General features: G+C 40.3%; 1 protein-coding gene across 1 annotated transcript; it reads right to left on the reverse strand.

Annotated features, from left to right (window-relative positions):
• Positions 1-391: 391 nt before the first annotated feature.
• Positions 392-10,288, reverse strand: REXO2 (RNA exonuclease 2). Its single transcript, XM_080815852.1, has 7 exons — positions 10,070-10,288; positions 9,006-9,089; positions 6,078-6,155; positions 5,372-5,483; positions 3,909-4,017; positions 2,543-2,596; positions 392-844 (listed from the first exon to the last, which is right to left on the reverse strand). The coding sequence occupies exons 1-7, from the start codon at positions 10,214-10,216 to the stop codon at positions 715-717; spliced, it is 714 nt and encodes a 237-aa protein (XP_080671978.1). The 5' UTR covers positions 10,217-10,288; the 3' UTR covers positions 392-714.
• Positions 10,289-17,661: the final 7,373 nt, after the last annotated feature.

Here is a 17,661-nt window from a genome sequence, read left to right on the forward strand (position 1 = left end):
TGAAAACCTTTCTCAGATACTTACAGAGCATTTCACCTGGGGCAGCCAACGTTTTATAAAACTAGCACAGTGACAGCTTAAGACATAGTATCTCTTAAATAGACCTTACTTACAGAATCCCTCTCTGATGACGGACTTGAATTTCTTGCGTGCAGTGAGAAGTAGCCATTCCAGAGCTCTGCCAGTTCGATAACCACAACAATGAGCCCAAGTTTGCTTCAGTTATTCTACGCTTGACTTATAGAGCAGAACAGAACAAGTTCACCGGCTGTTTAACATACGAAGAGTTAACCCATCCCTGTGTCATCATGAGAATTTAAACATCAACCATACCGCTGAGAAAAAAGCCACCATTTCAAACTACTAAAGAATAGATGGTACAAAAACGTTTGCATTTCAATAGAACTAGCTTTATTATTATTATATTATTATTATTATTTTAAACAAAAGAAATGGTCTAAAAGCAAATGCAGATATGTACCGAGGGATGGACATGACCTGGTACTTACAGAGGAGCTGCTGTGTCATAAACGAAAACAGAATGTTAGGAGAAAAACGGTATTTCAGGTGCTGTCTGCTTGAATAATCTGGAGACGCAAGCTAACTGAAAGAAGGTGCTGTGCCAAGCAATCAGCGGGAACAAAAAACAAAACCAAACACAACCACCAGCAGCTGCTTCCCAAGAACTATGTGCTGACAGCATGAGCACTGCCATCAACTCACAGTCTTCTCATTTTCCCCATTTTCTATAATTTTCCTCTTCTTTTCATCTGTTTTCTTCTTGAAGATGTTATTTCGGTAAAACTGAAGTTCTTTGATGCTTTCGCTAATGTCATCAAGCGCCCTACAAGCAAACACATCACACTGAAGTGAAATGCCCACGGAGGAAGGAAGCCATCGACAACGTAACTTACAAGTAACAACATACTGTAAATGCTGCTAACAACAGGTACTACTGTAAATGCTGCTGACACAGTCAAGAAGAGGAACATGTCAATAAAGCAAATGTAAGTGCTTTGTTAAAAAAAAAAAAAAAGAAAAAGCTGGATTAAAAAATTTTTTTCCTAAAATGTATTAGATTATAAAGTCTCCTAGACTGCCCTATAAGATGGTGAAATGTTCCATGGAAAAAAAGAATTCTAGGGTCAAGTGAGTTGGGGAAAAACTAGGTCCAGCACTCCTTTTCTGAACTTCTGTGCAAAGCATTTACCGTGCTAACGTGTGCTGTGAGTGTCCACGAGAAGGATCTACTACAGGCACAGTGTGTCTAAAACTTAATCAACCACATGTGTGGGTGTGGAATAATCATTAACAGCTCTTGGAACAGAGTTTGGGGAACACTGTGCAAGATTTAATGACATCCCTATACAAAATACACTGACCTGCTCAAACGTGACTCATGACTCAGTCATAATAAGCATCAATCATCAGCCAGTACCTGGCCAAAACATAGGCTCTGCCTCCACTCTGGGGGAGATGTGTGCTACCATCAGCTACAACACTCTCTTTTCTCTAACACGCTCTCATCTGTCGCAGTCTGAGAAATCAAGTAACCTAGATTATGAGAACCATGTGCAGGTCCATGAGAAGTCTGAATGAGAAGTCAAGGGCCTCTACCCTTATGTTTCGCAGCAGAAACATCCATGTGGTTGAGCATGGGATGCGTTTTCAGAACTTGTAAGGCATGTTATAGAATGGTAAACACCATAGATACACTATGACCTTTCTAAAGATTGAAAAATGCTAAAATCCAAAAGGCATCAAACCCTAATTATTTCAGATGAGGTGTTCAAAACCTGCATTTCTGCACTGGGGTCCAAGCAATCCCCCCCAAGCCCCCCGCAAAGAAACACTAGCAGGCCAGGCTCTTTATAGCAGGGCCTCAGTCTCTGTTTGCCTAGAACTGTGCACATAGGCACTCAGCAAACAGATGCACTAAATGCTGCCCTTAGAAGCCAGCACTAAATCCCCAATTGAGTCTTATGTTCCTCCTGAAAGATGACAAAATTAAAAAAAAAAAAAAAAATTTTTTTTTTTTTTTTTTTTTAAAGTAAAAGAGCCAGTACAGGACACTAGATAAACAAAATCTTCAAATTTCTTGTGTACCTGTGGCTAAGTCTGCAGACTTAATAGAAAGGATCTGAAACACTCAAAAGTGCCAAAGTTAGGCTAACTATGTTAACCCAACTGTTGACAAAGTGTTCTAATTTTAAGTGGCTACAAGTATTCACATCCTTGCTGGGAAGAATATTAATACTGCTCATTACTAGAAAGATTACAGACTGTTTCAACACACCTACAAACTAAGCTATCTTTTAGTGTTACAACTGGAGTGAAGACATAAGATGCTACGTATCTCAGAACGGAATATTAGAATCTTGACCAGGATCTTAGCAAAAGAAAGTTAACTTTATGCTAGCTGGCTTTTTACTTTTCCCCCCAAGAAAAAAAGAGTGGAGGACAGACACTATTTTAAGCAGTCAGGAACTGGAGGGTTATGTGTATGTCAGATTGCCAAGCGCTTGGAAGGACCCAAACTTACCTGTGAGAAGCAGCCTTCTTTGGTGCAAATTCATATTCTTCTGGATACCAGCGTCTATACACAGCAAAAATGGAACTCTCAAAGGAAACTGTCTCAAATATACTGGATAATTACCTCCTTCAAGTCATTTATTAACACTGAAAAAGGCATTTTGGGTTGTGACTCTCCAGATGCCTCCCTGCCTGGGACTCTTGTCTTCACCCTAGCTCTTCTCGGTAGGCAAGCTCATGCACGTCTACGATTCCTAAATTCACTCCACTCCAGCCCTCTCCTCACTTGTCACGGATGGCCAACCACCTGCATCTCCACCTACAAATCCATCAGACACTTCTAATGAACATATATAAACCTACACTTATCCTCGAGACCTCCCTTCCCCCACCCACCCAACCTGCTTCTTGCCCCTTTAGCTTTGAACAGTACCCTCATCTGCCTAACTGCCGAAACCAGGAACAGGAGAATTGCTTAGAGCTCTTCCTTTCCCTCATTCCCCCATTCGAACGCTGCATACCACGCCAAGTGACATCTCAAGATGGGACATTCTCCACACCCTTCTCTGCCACCCAAATGCCATGTCCCTAGCTCATTCTTCTGTCTCCAAGACAAGGCAGAAGTCTCCCTTCTTCTTGCCCTCTTTTCTGCCACCTTATGACCAGAATGACCTAATCGTATCACTGATTCTTCTACTTAGACTTTAAGGGAAACCGTCCCTCATGTTACCCATCTCAGCCCGCCATACAAGCCCTTCCCAATTTGCTCATCTCCTTTTCCAAACTGCATGCCTGGCACTTTGGCGCTGACGGACTATTTGTAATTCCTCTATCTCCCTGAGCCCTCATTTCTTCATACTTCTGCCCATTCTCTGGAATCCTCCCGCCTCGTTTAAATGCCAGGAAAACATCCAACTCCTCTTCCAATCTCAACTTAAACTTCCTATGTAGAGCTTTCCCCGACTTCTCATTCCTTACTCCAACAACTCGGGGCTCCTTCCCCCCTGGTGCCCCCAATAGTCGGTATGCACATTTCCATTACAGAAGTCATCACACAGTGTATGTGCAGCACAGATTCTAGGCTATTTCAAGGCTTTTCATCTTTATGTTCCCAATGCATAGGCCAATGCCTAGCACACAATGGTGCTCAGTAAATTTTCTGAACTAATGAAATTTATACAGAAGATTTTCGACATTGTTTCCCCCATTTCTCACCAGTCCAGAATCAACTAAGGACCTGTCCAAGTCAGAAAGGGAAGAAGTTACACACCCACTTGGCACCCTCAGTTCTGCATTCTATTCAATTACTTTCCACAAATTCTCAATTAAAACATGCTAAATGAGGCAATTTAATGTATCCTAAATATAGCCCTTACCTGCACAGTTCTTTAACAGTGCTCACATCAATTATTCTATAATGAAGATGTTTCATGAACTGGGGCATGTATTTGTCAAGAAACTTCTTATCTGCATGAACTGAATTTCCTAGAAAGACACGAAGCATACCGCATCTGTGTATTTCTAGCAATATACAACAGGATATCAAAATTATTAACCCGTACTGAAATGGAGAGGATTTTTTTTTTTTAATTCAAACAATTCCTAAAAGCATCTTGGGATTTCTAACTCAGGTTTGAGTGCATTTGATTAGGCTACAAGTACAGACTTCTGAGTACTTACTCAGTCTAGCTCATAATAAATTTATAAATGGCCTCAATGGACAAAAGGATAAATCTACCATTCCACATACTTAAAATAATGCACAAATCCATTGGTTACTTTTTCAGATCATACCAGATGTGCAAATTTTCTCCCAGTGTCATGAAAGCCACACTATTAACACTAAAAACTTAACTGAACCACATTAAGTAAATAAAACTTTATTCACATTCCAATTTTAACAAACTGTATCCATATTCATGTTTCCATACAGTAATTTATATTAAAAAACACTAAATTTTAAATAACTACTTTAAAATAGACAGCAGCCAAACTAGCTAGAGGGAAAATATACATACAACATATACTCTAGTACTTAATGTCAAAACTTTTAAAATGAAATTTAAGAAAAGTGTAAGTTATTGTATCAATTTACATATACAAATGCAAATACACCTCCAGAGACCATTAACTTTTCTCTGACAATGGCTGTACTTTCAAAATCCTAGTAGAACTGGCCCAGTTTCTTTAAGAAGTCACTGTCACACAGGAAAAAAAAGAAGGAAAAAAAACCAAAAAACAGGTAGACATTTTAGATTGAGACTAAAGAGACAAAATAACCAAATGAAATGGATGGGACCTGATTGAGTGCTGGTTCAAAAACAATTAGACATTTGGCACGTGGACTAGATGTCAAATGGTATTAGTGAGTTATTTTTAATTACCTTAAATGTAAAATGATACTGTGGCTACATAAGAAAATGTCCTTATTCTTAGGAAATACATGATGAAGTACTTAAAAATGAGGTGTCAAAATGCCTACAATTTACTTTCAAATGTCCGACAAAAAAAACAGACAGGTAAAACAAACATGGCGCAAGGTTAAACCATTACCAAATCCAACTTTCCTGTACATATGAATTTTTTCCATAATAAAAATATGAAGGAAAATTTCATTGAGTGAGTCTATGTACCCCAGATCCCATGTCGGGTTTCAGGGCAGTTTCCCAATACTTCTGTTATAAATTACACAAGGAAACTTGAACGCAAAATTAAGATGTATAATCCAAGTCAGGGCAAGTGGAAGGCATGATGGTCTTAGTTGATCTTTCTGGAACTGCAGTCTTGAACCACTACAATGGAAGACTATCTACAAGGTATACATAGGATTGGATTTTACCTGCAAGTGGACAGAGCCCCGGAGGAGTCTGCTGTCGTACAAAGGACAGAAATTCATACTCTGCCTGCTGCAATGTCATTGTACTCTCCTTCACTGCCTTGGTTAGACCAGACTGCAAGAGAGAATCCCCAGCCCCCACCAGAAACACATGAAGTCAGTTTTCAAAGGCATCCAGAAATGAAACTTCACTGCTAAAATGGGCAAATATAACCATACATGGACCATTTATAAAGCTCAAGTTCAACTGAAACTGCCATCTTTGCACTGATTTTTTTTCTTAAAGAATCCAGGTCAAATAAGCTATGTTCCTGATTGTTAATAGCATTTCCACACAGTCAGAAAAAGATGGTGCTCAAAGTCCAAGCTCTGGGAAGAAACAACTATTAACAGGAGAGCAGCATCCCCCCTTTTCTGAAAGTTGACGGCTAACCTTATCCAAAAGACTGATTTGAGCAATACTTGACAATCCGTAATGCGTTCGCGACAGACTGAATGCAGGAGAGGAAAAAAGAGAACATTCAGAAGATGATCTCGAGAGGTTCCAAAGATGACAGGTAAACAAGCAAGCAGTCTCCCAGGCTCGCCAAGCAATCTTCCTCTAACCCTTTTTAAAATCCCATCCAACAATGGTATAGGATTCAGATGTGGGAGCAACACGCTTGTTACTGATCCCCAAAGCAGCACTCCTGTTATTTGGTAATGTTACCTTCCCATGATGCTCCTTACACCAATCTGACATGCTGTCCAGTAACTCATCTGGCTGTTTTATAATCAGGTTAGGACCCTGTGGATGGGAAAAGCCATTAGTCATCCAGAATTGACAGGGATAACCGTGGTTTCTGAGTTAAAGTTTATGCTGCTGTCAGGATTCAATATACAGATAGCAGAAAAAGAGATGAGGTCCCTTTGTTATCTCTGTAAGTGGTCCTTATTCATTCTAGTGCTGTTTACAATGGCAAAGAGGAATGCATGTGCACGCACGCACACACCTACCTCTGAAAAGTGAAATGCCTATTAATAGAGAACATTGGTTGTCTGTCAAGGGTCAGCAAACTATAGCCCCAGTCTTTGGCTTTTTTCCCCCCTATTACCAGCAAGCTAAGAACGATTTTTACATTGGTAAAGAGTTATAAAACTAACATGTGACAGGTATGTAGCAGTCCAAGCCTTAAATATTTAATATTCAGTCTTTTTTTACCAAGAGCTTGCCAACCTCTAATTATGAGTTCATTTTGGAAAGTATCTATATTGCCAAGTGAAAAAAGCAAATTGCAGGACTGTATATATGTGCATGTGATCTTGTGTACATGTGTTTAAACACACACACACACACACATTTATATATGCATGCAAAATACCAAGAAAATATACAAACTTTGGGGAGTTGGATGCAGCAGCAGAACAGGGCAAAAAACAGCTTACTACACATACATTTTGGATAAAGTTATACAGTTTAATTTTAACAATATTTTTATATCAAAAGGTTAAAAAGGTAACTGGTAACATTTGAGGAAAACAAGAAAAAGTAACACGTGGCTGTCAAATTCTCTGCTCCATTTAACAGAACACTAAGTGTCTCAGATGAGTCCCAGCTGTCACAGAAGCCTGGCTTATGGCATTAAAACAAGTCATCGTGGGCATAGTTTCTCCTGTACGATGGCGATAACAGACTGCTCCCTTCCCTCAATGGAATGTTTAACATAGTATAAAAGAAATTATAGATATCAAAGTTCTTTGAACTCTTGGAAGAAAAATATTCTATGAATCCAAGGTATTATTGCTCCTAAGTAATAAAAATAGTTCCCAATCACTGAGAGGAATGGCTAGAATGTAACTACTGGACATCTAAAAACTAACAAGGAGCTTTAGCCAAATAAGAAAAACCAGTAAAGGCAATCTCTAGGACGCAAAAAATTTGTTCTGATTACATATTTTTTTAAAAAACCAAAAAACCTCATCCTGTTAAAAAAAAAATTAACAAACCATGATGGAAAAAGCAAACTATTTTTTAAAATTTTTATTTATTTTTTTAATTTCTTTTCAGTGTTCCAGAATTCATTGTGGAAAAAGCAAACTATTAATCTAAGGCCATCTAACTTATTTTAGGTCCCAGTTTGGCACACGAAGCTACCTACAGAAAAATATTCAGGGTAGGATGTTTGCTCTTCTACCAGTGTAAAACATCTTCCTCAGACTCATATACAAGAATAAAACATATTTTCCACAGAAAGGACACTTAAGAGTGCCAACAGCCCCTGAGCATAATTCTTTTTTTTTTTTTTTTTTTAACATTCTTATCCTCATCTGACTGGGTCTATTTACAAATGCCACACTCATCTGCAGCTGTGTGAATACAGACCCAAATTTCCTCCAGGGTACATATTAACCAACTGGTCCATTAAACTGTCAGTATTTCACATTATATCAACAGTCTAAAGGAAAAACTCTTCTTCAGCCAAGGGTAAGTAGGGCTCACAAAATAAAGACACTTCACTATTCATCCGCACTAAATTCCAAGTGACACGGAAAAAACAACCAAACCTAAAACGTAGAAGTTTATTTATATAATGTTTTAAAAAAAAAAAAAAAAAGAGCTAGTTGTTATGACGAGAAACACAAAGTCTCAGGGCTCTCCTCCAGCTGACGTATCCAGCAGTACTCCACAAAAGTCACAATTCATCTATAAACGCCTTCTCCCATCCCTTACCTACTAAGGTAAGTAAAAGTCTTACTGTGCATTTATGAAATCTACCAATGACAGTAGCACATCATTCCTGCTCTCTGGGAACTGATTTTAATTTAATTTTTCCACAAACATCCCTACCCGTGTTCCTATTCTAGAATTTCTTATAGCCTCTGAAACTTCTGATAATATGAGACTAGGGACCAATTCCCGACCAGGGCTTTCATCCTCTACCAATCAGATGCCCTCACACACTTCTCAAATGCTTTGTAAGTGCCAAAAGGCAACAGGTGTGTTGTTTTGCTTAATATTTCAGCTAAAAGCAGCATGTTAAAACCTTAATCATGCCCAATATATCAACAAGAGAATATTCTGATTCTGCATCAACAGAATTCTAAAATCTTAAAACAGATCTAGACAAGCACATACCCTAGTTGAGAAGGCAGAAATTGGACATATCGAGAGTAGAGTTAAAATTAAGGTGGTGATAGAGAGATTAATTTTTGCCTGAGTCACTAATCCTTAAGAGACAATAGCTGGCTCTCTTATTGGCTAGAAGTACTTCACTCAAACCACCTGGGTTAAATTTCTGACTTCCCCAGTAACAAGCCAGGTGGCCTTGGGCAAATTACGTAGTATCTCTGTGCCAAAATGTCCTCCTCTATGTGTGTTGTTGTAAGGACTAAAAGTATATACATGTAAAGCACTTAGAACTGTGCAAGACACACAGTAAGGGCTCACTAAACAAGGGCACGTATGTTTCTGTAATTTTTGGCATGGATAACTGAAAAATAACTAGACTGTGAGACAGACTACTTTGGTTCCAGAACAACCCTACCATGACCTAGCATATTCCTTTGGAACTTAACCTGTATGGACCTCAGTTTGAAAAATGATTTAGATTTCTAATACACTCTAAAGAGTATGACTGTATTACGTGGCATCACCTACTTCAGCCAAAATGTTGAGATCAGAGTCAGTTATCAGACAGGCCATCTCAATAATCTGGTCCTTCTCAATGTCCAATCCTGTCATCTGCAATCAAAAATAAATAGGTAACACACAAAACCATCTTTCTGGTCTATTTTACCCAATTTTTATTTGACAGTAATTCCCTCAAGCATATTCCATTTATATCCCATAGCCTGGATAAAAGAGACAATAATGCTTCTCTGGCCCGCCCCCAAGACACTGAACATGAGTAACTTATTCAGTGAATATTTGCCAAGGGCCTGCTATATGTCAGGCACCCTAGTTCTACTGTAGGACAGATGCAAAGTCAGCAAAATTGAGTGCTGACAGCATTCAATTTGGTAAGATACGACTCACATCACTACGTCTCTGCAGTTTACAAAGTTTTCATATTAATTACACCTCTTGATCTTCCTTACAACCTAAGGTAGAAAGCACGGTTCTTACCCCATTTCATATATAAGAAAACTGAGGCCCAACCAAGGGGGCAGTCTTCAGCGTCAGTATGGAAAACCTAAAGGGATCAGAACTGGGTTCTAGTCCCATCTCGGAACCTAAGCGCATGACCTTCAGTGAGCTCAGTCCTCTCTCGGGGCCTCAGTTTTCTCGTTTACGGAACGAGAGGTAAGGCTGAGTCATGTCCGGAGTCCCGTCCAGCTGTAACAACCTAGGGTCCTGTAAGACTGCGGAAGGAGAGTCTGGAGTCTAGCACAGTCGCTGTCCCAACCCCCTCGGCCCCCCCCCTCAAGCGAGCCTAAACCCAGAAGGACCAAAGCGTTAGGGAGGGTCACGTTTGGGCAGAGGGGGTTGGGGAGCCATATGGATGACTCTTCCCTTTGGAAAAGAAACCCTACAGCCCAGCACAGTCCCCAACACCGACAGGACTCCAGCCTGCCGACTGGCCCGCGCAGCCTACAGCCCGTCGGCGCTCACCTGCCACACCTGAAACCCAGAGACCCGCCGCTGTCCGCGGACAGGCTCAGCTACTCCGTCTACGCGCGGAACCGCACTCGCCTCCCCTCACCCTCGCCGACCGCACTCACCTCCAGGTCCACCCAAACCATCCGCTGAGCCATGCTCTCCCCTGCCGCCATGGCTGCGCCACCTTCGCGGACACCCCGCGACCCGAACTGCCCTCGACTCCCACCCACACCTCGCAACAGCCTGAAGCCCAGGGAGCCGCCTAGCATCACCCGGCACGAGCCGCCACGGCCCCAGCCTCTCAGCCGGCGCTGGCGCAGGCGCGATGGTCGCTAAACGTCGCAAACCCGCGGGGAGGCGCAGGAGTGAAAACCACAAGTCCCAGCAACCAGTGCGCCAGCTGGCCCTGAACAATCCGGCTTAGCTGCCGAATGGGATGATGGGAGCTGGAGTCTCGCCGGGTGTTCCGACCGATTTCCCCACCCCCGCCACGTGTTTTCGGATGTTACTGGACGCGCATGTTTTTCAGAACTAAGTTTATTCGTCTCAGAAGAGTTATTTCCTGAGTTTGGACTAGTTGCAAACCGCCTAGTTGAGAAAGAAGTCTCTTACTTTGGCCAAAAAAGACCTGGTTATTTATTCATAATTTTTTTCGAAATATATCTTTCCTCTGTTTGCCCCCCCCCCTTTTTTTTTTACTTACCTGCCCCTCCACTCCCCACCTGGCCTGTATTTTTCTCTTTGACGTAAGGCAGCAGTGCGGTGTGCTTCTTTCTCGGCCAGAAGGCCGGTTTGACTATCGTGAAATCCTTTAGAAATCCTTGAGATCTCGTGTGAGACATCGCTTAGCACGCACTAGGTGTTTAAGAAGACTTTGTTCGCTGGCGAGCGGTTGCTCTTTATTATGGAGGGAGGTGGTTTGTTTCAGCTCAGCTGTGGGGTGTCAACGGTAATGACTTCCTGCTTAACCCTTACAAGTCCTCGAAGTTTAAATCTTGTCCTTTTATAACGAATCTATGCCGCAAATTAAAATGAACTAAAAACAGCTCTGCCTGCTCTGTAATCTGCTTTGGTTTTGATCCAAGTATGGGTAATCTCCGACGTAGCTTATAGTAGCTACGGCCGTAGGGACGGCCGTCACAACAGAACCTGTCCACCCGGTACTGTCAAATTGCGTCAATCTCTTTAAGTCTTGGCTATTCAGTAGCAAAGTCGTGTGCAGAGTGCAACTTTGTCACAAACATTGGCCTCTGCCTGGAATTATACCTTCTATATATTTTTTCTGAAAGCCCTATTGCCACTAATTACAGAGCTTGTGGTTCATTACGTAGTAATTCGTACCTGGTGAGCTGGTTTTGTGAGAGAGAAACTTGTTGCCTAATCAGAGCTGTAAGGATAGCGTAGTATACTGGATGTCAACTTTAACTCCTTTGGTGTACCCAACCCACCACCTGTCAGGGCACACACAAACTCTTTGAAGGGTCATGAAATTGTGTGCACAGATTGCATACTTACAAAGACTTTTATTGTGCACAATGTGTATATATTACAACTGCATTGCCTGATGAGTCACATTGTTTTGCTATAGCTTTTGATTCATTGTAGCCTACTTTATAAGAAGTAGTCTACATTTCTTCCTTTTTGTCTCCCTTAGTTTTTAACTTGGTTCATAAGTAGAATCAGCTGAAATACAGAAACTTTTATCAATTGAGCTTTTTAACACCTTTTGTTTTCAAAGTTACTACTGAAACACTGTTCAGTTTTATTAGAAATTACAAATTAGAAAATGCTATTTACATTTAAGAACTTATATCCTGAAAACTTATGACCTTAACTTTAAAATACTGTGTAAACATTATGTGTGGACATTTTTGCAACTTCGGTTTTCAAATAAAATACTGTGTAAACATTATGTGTGGACATTTTTGCAACTTCGGTTTTCAAATTAACTACTTTATAATGATACAGACACATTTTAGGTGAATGGTGCTATAATGTAAGGAGACTTCAGAGTTGTTGGTTTTTGGTTGTAATATCGTTACATTGGTGATCTTAAAGTTCAATGTCCCAAAGCAGAGCAAAATACACACCACATTCACAAATCCCAACCATGTAAATGCGGACAGACACAAGAACATGGAACGTTAGAATCTGCAAGCAGTCTCATGCGATGGTGGGCTCAATCATTTCTTTGTCTTTTCCACACCAACCTGCTCAGAGACTTTGCTTTTTCAATTCTGTTCAGATCCTATAAAAACTGCTTTTGTTAATTAACAACAAGGTTAAAGTGCTAAGAAATCTTGTTCTCTAATACCATAGACTGTGATAAACTTTGCTGTTTGAAGTCATTTTAGTGAGAATAGAACACCTCCTCTTAAAGAATCTGAGCCCCGTGAGTCACTGACACAGAAAAGCTGCCTCAATTGTCAACCCAGGGGCAGAGATTCAGATAAAAGGTTTTCAGACACAGCATTCCACATTTATCTTGACTTTTTTGTTTCTAAATAAACAGGGCTCTGAGTCAGCTTCTCAACACTGTGGGTAGTCAGACTATGATGTTTCTAACAGAATCAATGACAATGTTTCTAACAGAACATGGCCAAGGCCACACACTCCCCTAATTGAGAGATCACTAGTTCTTTTTTACACGTTTTTTAAATTTTATTTTCTTAATTGTGGTAAAATATGATCTTATTGTCTTAATTGTGATAAATTTTCCTATTTTAACCATTTTAAAAAAGATTTTATCTATTTATTTGACAGAGAGAAACAGCTAAAGAGGGAACATAAGCAGGGGGAGTGGGAGAGGGAAAAGCAAACTTCCCACTGAGCAGGAAGCCTGATGTGGGGCTCCATCCCAGGACCCTGGGATCATGCCTTGAGCTGAAGGCAGATGCTTAACAACTGAGCCACCCAGGAACCCCCCCATTTTAGCCATTTTTAAGTGGACAGTTCAGTGACACGAAGTACATTCACACTGTTGTGCATCCATCACTGCCACCCATCTCCAGAATTTTCTCATCTTCCCAAACTGAAAATCCATGTCCATTTAACACGAACTTCCCATTCCCACCCAGCCCTTGGCAATCACCACTCTACTTTCTGTCTCTCTGAATTTGACTACACTAAGCATCTCATACAAGTGGAATCATACAACATTTGTCGTTTTGTGCCTGGCTTATTTCACTTAGCACAATGCCCTCAAATTTCATCCATGTTATAACATGCATCAGAATTATCTTCCTTTTAAAGGCTGACTAATATTTCATTATATATACATGGCACATGGCATCTTGTTTATCCAGTCATCAGTGGATGAACATTTGGGTTGCTTCCACCCTTTGGCTGTTGTGAGCACTGACATAGTTTTTAATAATACATATATATATATATATTTTTTTTAAATTGAGCTTTCTTACCAGAACTTCCCCAGACCTGCTTTGCTCTCTCAGTTCCTAAGCAAAGATTACTATGATAATCAATCCAGAGGTGATTCCCCACTCTCCCTGGTTCCTCTTTAGAACCATTCCAAATGCTACCTTTTAAAATGCCCTTTCCTACTACTCCCTCTTAGGAGAGGCCCTGGTTCCTCTTGTTAATCGTGATGGCAAGTTCATAAAACTAACACTTAAAATTGTGGTTTAGTGAATTTAACCTAATATGCTTTATCTCCATCCTATTAAACTAGATTTTAATTTCCAAACACATTTATTTTTGTACTTTCATAGGAGTCACACAGAGCCATATAATAATAGTAGTAGTACTAGTCAACAGTCACTAAAGTAATGAAACTATTTCTGTCCTAGAGTTCATAAAACATTTTTAAATAGGCAGTAGGTACCTCATGAATACTTACCAGTTGATGATAATATCTCTTCCTTTCAACTGCTTTGTGGAACTTAGTCTTGAGAAATGTTGACGTCAGGTTTACTGCTGATAAGTACTGATAACTGCTATTTACTTCCATCTAGTGGTCTGGGGAATAAAGGATGATAAATCTTTTGCCTTTTCACTTTATCACTGTGAAAAAAAAAAGTGGTAAAAATAGAAACCAAACATAATCTTCAAAATGCACCTTGTACAAAATGGACACTCTGTAAAGCCTTTCACAAAATTTGAATTGCATTTTATCTCAATTCAGTTCAACAAACACTGAATCCTCAGAGTGTGTCAAACACTGTGCTAGAATATCAAAGTAAAAGTCACTTAAGATGATATTTATTATATGAGACCCTGTAGGCATTTAAGATATTAAGATAGGCTTACCATCTAAGAATAAGATGGTTCATTTTTGGTTTGGAGTTCTTTCTTTGCAGATAAGGAAACAGCTTTAATTTTTCCATCTGTAAAATGGGTTGTATGATTAAACAAAAACATATAAAATGTTTAATACATTGCATAATATCTGTTCATTTAATTTATTTCTGTAAGCAAACCAAAAGATATAAATTAAAGAAAGAAAGTTGTGTCAATGCTTTAAATGATTAGAGAGTGCTGTGGGAACATAGGGGAAAGGGATTCATTTTGTCTGAAAAGATACAGGAGGATGGAAATTGAATGAGATCCTCAAAAAAGGTAACTTTCACAGCAGATATTATGGTAAGCTAGCCCAGATAGAAAGAATATCTTGAACCTAAGCAACTACAATGATGAATCTTTAAGAGAGAAACCCAATGGAGAGAATAAATCCAAGAACAGGTAAGAGGTCAGTTTTGGGAAGGTTGGAGTCACACTTCAAGAGGGACAACTACACAGAGGTATCCAGCAGGCAGCTGGGAAGAGAGTACAGATGGAAACATGAACTTTGAAGTCATGTACATAGGATAGAGGGAGCAGTGGGAGAGAAGAAGATTGCAAGTTGTCTAAAAAAATATGGCTATAGGCTCAGGCCAACCTTAAGAACTTGATTTTTTGCAAACCTAATTTTTAAACCCAGTTCACGCATAAAGAAGATTCGCAGCTGGATTTATACATGTTGGCACATATTGAACAAAATGGTGAAGCGAGCCCATGAGAAGCCGATTTCTTGGAAGAGTAAGGAGTATCCTGGGATAGAAATCAGCTAAAGGAAGGAGCAGCCAGAAACAAAGTGCACAGTGCAGCACAGAAGCTAAGTCAGAGGGAGGAAAAGGGCAGTTCTGACAGCACGGCAACTGGCATGTAGTAGATCTGTCTCCTGGCTTAGTCCCTCCTGGATGTGTCTAAGGTCTATGGAGAACAGAGAGGCCGCAGGTGTTCTAAAAGAGCTTTTTAAAGAAAAAGCCCATATGATAATGGTATCACGCAATATTGCTTGAGTTCTCCACTAGCACAACAAAATAAAAAAAGACAAAACTAAAGCAAGGCAGGGGCAGAGATGGGGAATCGGGAGGGCTAGTTCTTCTCATGCCTCATACTTACCTTCCATGTGGAGGAGGGTGCCACCGCTGTTAACAGTCCTGGCCTCCTGCACTTGGCCTCTCTGATCTCTCCATGAAAACACGGAGTAACATTTCAAGATTTGGAGCAGGAAATTAGACAAGGGCAACCCCGTCCAAAGGCAGTGTCCTAGGGGATGGGCTTCTTTAGAAGTCCTTGGGCAGGAGGCTTTGCAGAGCTGAAGTCCTGTGTTGCTCATGTGGAGGGCCCAGAGCCCTTCCTGTGAGCCCTTCCTGCCCCTGGCACCCACAGCCTGTTCAGATCTAACCACCTCCGTGTGCTACCAAGCTACCTGGTGATCTGTGGGTATCTTGATAACAACCTCGAACCAACCAAATTGGCATTGCAACCAAGTTTAGACAACTCTATAATTCTGAATAGTCCAATGAAAATGCTACTGGAAATTAGGACATCAGGCTAGAGTAGTCTAAATAATCATTGGACAAAAGAATATGCACATGAATATTCAATGTGGGTCATGTATAATAAGAAAAAAAAAACAGGCTTTGAAGACAAACTAGCTGAATTCAAAGCCTATCTCAGCTCCTTTCTACCTATATCTCCTTATACAAGTTGACTCAAATCTCTCCAAGCCTCACTTTCCTCATCTTCAAAATACTGAGAACGCTATGGCATTGGAAGAATTATCGCAAGAGCTTCAGATACTTTGCATGAAGGGAGCACAATACCTGGCATGTGGTAGGTGCTATTATTAATAGCACCTATTAATAGTCACTATTATTAATAGACCCACCCCACTCACCATTTATAAATACCAAATATTTCTGATCATGCAGCCAGCATCTGAGAAAGCAGACTGTGGCAGAGTGATCATTACCTATCAAATATCCCTCTTTCTTCACGCATGATATATTTCTGAGTTTTAGCAAGTTCCTTTGTCATCCCAGTGGCTGGCTGTGGTCATGTGACTAAGTTCTGGCCAATGATATTATCGGATTTCCAAAAGTTTTCTTGAAAGGAATTGATTTAACTGGTTAAGTGTTCTCTATCCTTCCTGGTACCTGGAATTTTGGCACAGTGGCTAAAGCCTTAGTATCTATCCAGCACCATGATACCATCTTGAGCACAGAACTAGTGGTGAGGATGCTAAAGCAGAAAGGAGTGATTTTGGTCTCTCTATGCATGGTGGCTTAGGGGAGCTTCCATACGAGCTAGAAAATTGGCTGAGGTGAAAGAAAACTCCCTACTTTTTGAAGCACTATTTTGAGCCTCTGTTTTTGATAACATAACACAATTCCTACCCCCTACAGAACACGCTTTGGAGACTGCCTATATTTAAGTGACGAGTGAAGAAAGGAAATCGGAAGGATAACTATTGGTCAAAGTGGTAGGAATAGGAAAAGCTTCAAGAAAAGGGAACAAATGCAGAAAATAAAGGAGGAAAAAAAATTGAACGAAGGTGTGAAGTCGTTGGTATCAAACTCAGGATGAGCTCAGAAAGATGTCATTGTATTTGGTGATTAGAACATAAAATTCAGGGTGGCTCAGTCGGTTGGGCCGACTCTTGGTTTTGGCTCAGGTCGTGATCTCGGGGTCACGGGATTGAGCCCCTCACGGAGTATGGAGCCTGCTTGTCCCTCTCCCTTCCCTTTTGCTCCCCACTCCCTTCCCACTCACACTCACACTCTCTCTCTCTCAAATAAGTAAATGAACAAAAGTCTTTAAACACACACACACACACACAAAATTTTGTGGCAGCTTGAGAAATAAATCTGAGAATTGCATGTTGACAAAGTGAGTAATAAAGGTTCTTTCTTGGTACCTTGGAGAAAATGAAGAGAAGCTGCACAGGAGAGAACAGGCTTGTTAGGAGTAAGAACCACAATGCCACTGATAAGAAAAGCTCAAGAAATAAAGGGAAACCGGTAGAGAAGAATGAAATTGAGAAAAGGGTATCTGCAAAAGATTCTGGGAGAACAAATCACGGAAGCACAGCTGCTGGGATAAGCCTTAGAACGATAACTTGCGCAAATGAAATCTTCTCCTTCGGATGAACGCTGTTTTTTAAAATAATTATATCGTCCTGACAAAATATTCCAAACGTAAGTGCTGACAGCAGAAATTCTATTTCTACACGGTAAATTAAGTGCCACCTTCAAACACTTGCATTAAATTTTAAATGAGCAAAAGAGCACTCAGAATGTAATTCTGAAAGGGGAAAAATCTTGCAACACCAACAACAAAACACGCGGAAAAGTAATTGTTGGGAAAATTGCATAATTAGCTTTCCATATTTTTAAAATTGTCATTAACAGCAAATAGACTAAGAGTAAAT

The sequence above is a fragment of the Martes martes genome, assembly GCF_963455335.1.
Source record: "Martes martes genome assembly, chromosome: 10".
NCBI classification, from domain to species: domain Eukaryota; kingdom Metazoa; phylum Chordata; class Mammalia; order Carnivora; family Mustelidae; genus Martes; species Martes martes.